This window comes from Drosophila kikkawai, chromosome X (genome assembly GCF_030179895.1).
Source record: "Drosophila kikkawai strain 14028-0561.14 chromosome X, DkikHiC1v2, whole genome shotgun sequence".
NCBI lineage: Eukaryota > Metazoa > Arthropoda > Insecta > Diptera > Drosophilidae > Drosophila > Drosophila kikkawai.
Genome location: NC_091733.1, coordinates 20,655,396 through 20,663,346, shown reverse-complemented (window position 1 = coordinate 20,663,346; position 7,951 = coordinate 20,655,396). Strand labels below are relative to the sequence as shown.

The window sequence follows — 7,951 nt, the reverse complement described above, 5'->3', positions numbered from 1 at the left end:
GAACTTGGGGTGTCAAAATATTTTTGATCCTTGGACCTATGCTAATTCCGGGACAGGGCAACATGGATTTCCGTGTCCGTAAAATATGATTGCGCCTAATCCCTTTGTCAAGGCGATGACAAATAAATATTTCCACGATGTCATGTCAAAATATCATCGAAAGGATTCTCCTTTTTTTTTCATTATTCAATTTTTCATCTTGGCTTCGGATTTTTTATGCAAATTTTTACGGGGGTAACGCTGTGACGGTGACTGTCAGGACTCTGGCTGAGTCCTGGCTGACGTTAAGTCCATTAAGGTGTTACACGGCAACAACAATCTCGCCGGCGAGTAATTACAGGCTTGTTAGCTATGGTTGCAACAACATTGCTTTCTCCTTTCACCTTTCTTCTCCGGGGGGTGCGAGGTTTTTTTTTCCAGCCATCTTCGGTTACGTGGGAAATGTTTCCTTTTTTTATGAATTCCTTGAGTCCTGCAAACATCATTTATGAGAGGGGATCTTCTGCCAGATCGGATCGAGTGAAGATCGGTTGTCAATCATGGGTAATTTCCATATTCCATATTTCAAATTTTACATGCACATATATAGTGCATGTCCTGGCCAATTACCTGAGCAGGATATATGTATATGCGCCCCTCGACTGACTCCTTGCTCATGTTATTATTATTGTTACTGTTATTGCATAATTTGTATTTAATAAACTTTTGGACATAGAGAGTATATTTGTATATTTTCTGCAATTTAAATAATTGAAATTTAAGGGGGGTTAAAAATGATTTGTTTTTTAAATCTAATTTACGTTTACGTTGATAATAAAATACTAAAATTCTAAATGTATAAGAAAATAAATCTCATACCTGAGGCTTAGTCTAACTTCAGATAACCCATTGTCAATCGTTGTTTATCGATTTAAGTTTCATTGTCGCACGCAAAAATATCGATAAAAATATTGAGATCATTCATTTTATACAAAAAAAAAAAAATAATGTCAAAGACTTTTAAAAAATTACAAATTAAGCTTAAAACCTTAAACCTGAAGCTAAAACCATTTATTCAGTAGTAACCGTAAAAACATGATTGCAAATCGATTAAAGATCGATTTCGGGATGCAAAAACATCGATAGCTTCCATCCAATAGAACTAACAAATATTTTAGCAATAACAACTCAATCATTGACTGAAGAACTGCTGTCCATCAAGTACAGGCTCTTATAAAATTAGCTAAACAGCCGTGACAAAACCCACCCTCGGCAGGACCTATGATAGCACCACCCCCGATCAGGATTGCAGGACTCGAAATTAAGAAATTACAATGCGGTGCTTGTCCAATTAAAATGCATTCGTTTTGGGCCCATCAAAAAGTACAACAACTGAAAACATAGTTGAGACAACTACTCACACGCAGGACTAAGCAAATATCAATAAAAAAAAAGGACATCGGTTCGGTTCGGTTCGGTTCGGTTCGGATGGGATGAGATGATATGGTGTGCTCCCTGGGATGGTGTGGGATGATACGGTATCGGGAGAGCGTCATCTGGCCGCTGTGTTGGACAATTTAATGCAATTAGTGAGCGATACGCGATGGTCAGTGCAGCTATCTATCGGTATATCGGTATCGGTATGGCCCATACCCCATCGCTAATTACGTAATTACAGATGCGGCGGCATAGCGCGTGTCCTTTGGGACTCGGGGGTGTCTGCCGTAAGTACCTCTCTCTAACATTAATGCCTCTCCAAGGATAACACCCTCCTAGACGAGAAGGTGGCACATGTCATATGGCCATCCGATTCCCGATTTCGATTTCGTTTTCGATTTCACTCGGCTGATTAATGATATTATGTAATCCCATTAAGGGTCAGCCTCGGGCACAAAAAAAGAAAATCGAAACGAAACGAAACAAAACGGAATCCAGTCAACCGCAATAATCGCGAAAATCGAAAATCGCTAGCAAAACATTAGCGCCTAATGCGACTTAGCTGGGAAAATGTGAAAATAAGAGGCGGGTCCGGGCTTGGGAAATGCTGACAAAAATTAAAAAAAATAGTAAACGGGAAAACTGGAAAAACCTAGGCTAATCGAAAACGAAACCAGACCAGGTCAGCGCCAAGTACTTACCTTCCTCAATGACGATGTGTTAATTTTATTTGATTGACATCTGTCCGAAAGCGAGATTCGTCCTTAAAAAAGGAAGTAAAATTCCCCAGACTTGTCATGTAAATCTCAAGGATACCAGGGCACATCCTCTAGAGGTTCGTGTTCTTGTTGCGGCTGCCCAGGCATGACGCGACACATTTTCCGGGGGAGACAAGACAATGTCCCGATTGAGCTGTCACCGGCGAATGACAGGACACAAAGTCAGGGGAATCGGGAGAAATCAAAACTACAACTTGAAACAGATACCTCCAGGTCCTGTCAAAACTTTACGTTACTCAAATGACAGCTAAAAAACTTGCAAATAAAAGTGAAGATGCAAAGACACAAAGATACCAGGATTCAGAGATTCAAAGATTCAGGGCTTCACCAATTCAGAGATTCCCAAAAAGACCAACAAAGGGTTGTAACTTAAGACCCATTCATGACCTCTAAATTTCGCAAATTGTCAAAAATTATTACATTCGATATGCGCAGGGAGTGAGGAAAATTGTTGCTCAAATGAAAATTGAAAATATTGAAAATTGTGCAATCAAGCTGATGGGCATTTTGCATGCCTAAAAAAAATAGAAGAATATAAAAATCGAACTCAACCCTTCGAGTGAGCCGAGAGCCTTCGTCTTGAGGAGTGTGTGAAAAATTGATAGACTTGTCAGTCGCCGGACGGGGTAGTATCCTTCTTCCTCTTCCCCTTCCCCTTCCCCTTCGACCGTCCTCCTCATAAAGTTGCATAAATGTCAGGCGACTGTCACGACAACCTCTTGTGAACGCCCCATAATTTCTATTATTAATGGGCGGACTTCCTCCGCGTCATAATCGATGATATATCCAATGGCCCAGCCCCAGAGTGTCCGTAGCCTCGCCGCCGATGCCAGCGATTAGCCACGCTGAAAAGAGTTGCAATTTACGAGTAAAAAGGAGTTGAGGCTGCAGATTGCAGATTGCAGACGCCTTGATAAGTTCGCATTAATATTGATTTCTAAATTATTGTTTCGCGAGGAACAGGCAAAAGAAATTACTTTAAATTTAATGTTGTACAAGATTTACAAATTAATAATTTATTTCGATTTTAATCACTTTAATTTAAATCTAAGTAAAATTTTCAAAATATTTATTTGAAACTTTTAAAGTTCAAACAATAATAACTCGTGATCATTTTATATTATTTTTTATAAAAATGTATAATTTTTCATTTAATAATTAATATACATTAATTATACATTTTATTTGATATTTTATATTAAATTTTAAATAATTCCTAAATTATTCTCTGTGTAAGTCTAAATAATCTTTAAATTCTTCTACCAAATATATATATTTTTTCATTTTTATCTTATTATTTTAATTAATTTTTAAAAGTATCTAAAGTCTCTTAAATAATTTGGTTTGTTTTGAATTATATAAATCTAAAACATATAATTTTTTTTTTTAATAAATTTAAATTTAAAGTTAAATATTATAACTTACAACATTTTCAAAGTAATTTTCTAATCAGAATTGTAAACGGAAAAAGTCGATGTTCAAACCATTTAAATTGAACCAAGTTCATCTTCAGGTTGTTGCATTTGCTAGCTTCAGCTGCTTTTCGAAAAAAGTTTCTGGCGGGACACTGCAACTAGGTCTGCTTACTGCAACGTTGTCTGCTTGCCTTTTTTCTTGCGAGCTTTTTTTCTCCGCTTAACAAAACTGCTTACTCAGTTTTACTGAAATTTCTACCTGTAATTTTTAAAGAATTTTTTAAACAATAAATGCCAAGGGACTTTAACACTTTATAAAAAAAAAAAAACCTTAAATGGAGTATGCAGAATTATTAACCTTATTGAAACTAAAACAAAAACGCTTTCAGAATTGAATTTTGTACATTTTTATAATTAGATTTATAGATTTTTTAAGATTTAATTCTCCCAAAAATTATATAAAATTATGGATAAATATTTAAGTTATATTTAATATGGAGATTTATTAACAATTTAATATAACTCAAAACTACGTTAAATTTTTTAAATTTATATATTAATTTTTTTAATTTTTTTTCCAAAAATAATCAATATAAATTGCACAATTTTTTCAATATTTTATAAGCGGTTACATCGTTAAAATTGGCAAAAAATGAAATTAGAAGATTTATTAGCCTTATAAAAACCAAATAAGTTATTGATTTTTTTTAGTTTTTGAGTTTGCCAAACAAATTGAATCACCAATCAGCATCAATAACATACACCCGATCCTATAAATCGGTCGGAAATGACTCATTCTACCTTCCGACTGAAATTATACAATACCCTAAAGGAGGTATTGAAATTTAAAACACAACAAAACTGTTGTACAACAACCCACTTTTACAAAAATCGCCTGAAGGGTCCAATTTGAGTGTCTACGGAATGTAAATTGAAAATAAAGTGTGCGCTCAGTCAGGCTCAAGCAGAAAATGTACGACTCGATGTGATGTAAATGCAAAAGGTTTTATTTCAGCTCGCTAGCTGGGAGTTGGGGCTTATATATGTACAGAAATTAGGACTTTTTTGCTTTACTGTATACAATCAGTCTCGTTTTTATGTTTTATTTACTTCAATTATGTATATACCCATGTGTGTGTGTGTGTGTTTTGTTTATCTACCAGTAATTTACATATATATTCATATATACGCATTCTTATTAACCATAGGATGGGATGGGTGAATAATGTAACCGTTTCAAGGTCGACAATTAATTACAGTGTATCGTTAAAGAATAAAAAAAGAATTCGCATTGGTAAATCCTTCATAGAAAGTAAAAAAAAAGCTGGTAAATCTATTTCATTAAAAATTAAATGACTTTGTAAAAACTAGCTTAGTGAAATATCGTTTGATTTAGCAAAAGCGTTGGCATCGCCGCTCAAAATGTCACATCCTTAAGTTCGTTCTGAGCCTGCGCCTGCATTTTGCACGTTTGTGTTCTTCGGGAGGACAGGGCATTCCTGAGGCAGTGCTGCTGATGCTGATGCTGGTGTTGGTGCTGGTGCTGCTGTTCCACGGAGTCGGATGCCATTACAATTTTGGGTGGCCTTTCCTGCTGCTGGTACTGATGCGCTTCGTGTATCTTCAAACGTCCTTGATAGTATAGTGCTGCTGATGTCTGTTGGGGCGGCGTCGGCGGCGGGGGAGGGGGCGGCTCTATGCTCACAATAAACGGCTGCAAGTTTTGGCTGTGCTCCTTGAAAATGGCCTCCATATGCAGCATGCAATCCTGCAGCTGATCCTAAACGTATATGCATTATTAATCACAGTTATTTCCCCCTAAATCTGTACACTTACCTGCTCCACGCTGGTCAAGTCCGTCATCAGGCTCAAGAGAAAGTGCAAGTTGTGTCCGGAGCACAGATGCCATTTGAGGCCATTCATGGAGGCCGCTATGCTTGATGCAGCTATAGTGCTGGCCGAGTACTTGGCAAATTTATGTTCTTTCGGAATACAAAGGGAATGTGAATATTTAAAGAACACAAAGCACAAGGTTCTTACCTTTTGCTGCCAGCGAAATAAATGCCTGGGCATGTCCCCGTATCTTGCCAATATTTATCTCTGGGAAGTTTTTCCGTTTTATGGGCAAACGCATTAACAAGAGCTCAAGGAAGTCTAGGGGAGTCACCGAGGAGAGGTCCCAGCCCAAGCGGCTCAGCACATACAGCTCCCACTTCTGAAAGGCAAAAATAACGTCGAATGTAAATATATTATAATTACAATTAAAAATGCATTAACCGACATCTCAGGTGAAGTACTTACGATCAAATCATCCTTGTATATACTGTTGTCCGTATAAACAACCAGCAGGTCCACGGACAGGGCGTACGAGCTGGGCTCGCGCAGCTTTGAAGCAAGTAAGAGGCAGGCGGCAGCTAGAATCTGAAGATGGGTTTTGCGCACCGATTTGCTGGACAGGAATCGGTCCATGTAATTTATAGCCAATAGGACCACTTCCTCCTGGCATTTCTCCTCTGCACATACCTGAAAAACAATACATATAAGCGTTAAATATGTATTTGTAATGCATTTTGATGTTATAGACCCCCACCTCCATCATCCACTCGGCAACAATTTTTCGCATGGCCGGCGTTATATCCTTTTGGACCGTTAAGAAATACGTATCGACAATTTGGTTATGCTTCTCCTCAGCCTTCAGCGCATTTTCCAGACATCGATCGGTGAAAAATGTGGGATCCCCGATGGCCATATTAACGCTGACTGTTGCGGGAGTCGCTTTGCCCAGATGATGTTGCTGTGATGCTGTTCTTTCCTGTGTGGAATGGGTAACTCTTTGCAGAGATGGTGTCATTGCAGCAGGTTCATATTGTTGTTGTTGCTGCTGTTGAGGAGGGGGAGGAGGAGGAGGCGGCAACAGCGATTGAGTTTTTGGTGTGGTGGCTGAGGAGTCTACGTCCACGGATGCATAAATATACACATAGTCCTTCATCTGGCACAAAACTGCATTGGGGGACAAGTTATCAGGACTTTCCACAGCGTCGACGTCTGTATCTACATCGGCGTCCACATCACTATTTGTTGGAGCACCGAAGGAGGAGCACTTGGAGGTGGGTTCACTTCGCGCCCCCAAACCCATATTTTGTTGATGTGTGTTCAAGCGATACAAGGTCGAATCAGATTCATAAACTATGCTCTCAGAACACAAAAGATCCATTGTCCTTGGAGACAATTGGGGCCGGCGTTTAACCTTGAATTTTAGATTAGATTGCATTAGACTAAACATTAACTTGAAAATGAAATTAATTTTAAAACTTGAAGGCGTCATGTTGAGAGCTAAAACTACAAGACATAGGGATCCCCAACCGTCCATAATTTTACACAAACTTATGCTGTCTACGGGCACTAGTAATACGTTTCTATGCAAGATCGATCAAATCAAATGCAAGGATTTGCCAGAAATCGCATGTCCATATGTGAATAACCCTGTGAACTTCAACCTGAAATCGATCGTTTCTTTTGGCAATGCACACCATTTATTGACGCACTGTGTTTACTCTTGATCTTGTACAATATCTCTACTATCCTTTGGGGTTTCGCACAATCGATGAGGTCCACGAAGAGCATTCGGTGTGCCAACTGTAAGTGCTCCTTTGTTTTGGCTGGATCACAGTTCTTTTATTATTGCTGTTATGACAAGTGCGTATGTACACACGCATGTAAGTGTGTGTGTGTGTGTGTGTGTGTGTGCAAGCCTTTTCTGTTGATCGTGCATCAAATGAAAAACGTAAACTAAACCCGAAGACTAGGCTTTTTCGTGTTTTCACAGATCAAAATGTGATCCAAGCATTTGCGATCGTCTCTTTTCTTTTTCACAAGCATATAAATGCGACTATTATACATTAAATGTGTAAAAGAAAAAACGGAATTTACACATACGTATATGTTTTGATCAGTTAGATTTGCGATTCGTACTCTGCATGGTAGGGCGACATTCAGGCCAAATCAGTGCAATGTAAAAATACCGGCCAACATACGTTAGGCTATTATCATGTTATTGTAACGGCAACTAGCACAATCTGGATAAAAGCAATATTTTTACAATTAAATAATTAAAAAGACTTTGAGTCGCACACGTTTAATAACCGGCGTGGATAATCGATATGAGCTGCCGATTAATAGGGCTGTTGATAATATATCGATATTTTTTCCGGAAATTATATATTTATATCATGAAACTTTTTTGCCCAAATATCGTAATCACTATATTTTATTTATTATTATTATTATATTTTTTAAGTGATTTTTGTAGCTGAGTTTAATGGATAAAGCATCGATATGAGC

General features: G+C 37.9%; 1 protein-coding gene across 3 annotated transcripts; it reads right to left on the bottom strand.

Moving 5' to 3' along the window:
- Positions 1–4,596: 4,596 nt before the first annotated feature.
- Positions 4,597–7,772, bottom strand: CycD (cyclin D). Of its 3 annotated transcripts, none has more exons than XM_017181016.3 (6): positions 7,547–7,772; positions 6,201–6,857; positions 5,912–6,133; positions 5,651–5,825; positions 5,447–5,592; positions 4,597–5,390 (listed from the first exon to the last, which is right to left on the bottom strand). In XM_017181016.3, exons 2-6 carry the CDS (start codon positions 6,822–6,824, stop codon positions 5,028–5,030), a joined length of 1,530 nt encoding a protein of 509 aa, XP_017036505.1. In that variant the 5' UTR covers positions 6,825–6,857; positions 7,547–7,772; the 3' UTR covers positions 4,597–5,027. The 3 variants fall into 3 exon arrangements, with proteins under 3 accessions (XP_017036505.1, XP_070144541.1, XP_070144542.1); XM_070288440.1 differs by having other exon boundaries at positions 7,583–7,772; XM_070288441.1 differs by having other exon boundaries at positions 7,645–7,762.
- Between the last annotated feature and the right edge of the window lie 179 nt (positions 7,773–7,951).

Bases quoted from the DNA above. Each gene is read 5' to 3' on its own strand.
- CycD (XM_017181016.3), bottom strand. From the start codon at position 6,824: ATGGATCTTTTGTGTTCTGAGAGCATAGTTTATGAATCTGATTCGACC. The intron at 6,134-6,200 runs GTGGGGGTCTAT...ATTGTTTTTCAG, and splicing joins TTGCCGAGTGGATGATGGAG to GTATGTGCAGAGGAGAAATG. The intron at 5,826-5,911 runs GTAAGTACTTCA...TTTGCCTTTCAG, and splicing joins TATACAAGGATGATTTGATC to AAGTGGGAGCTGTATGTGCT.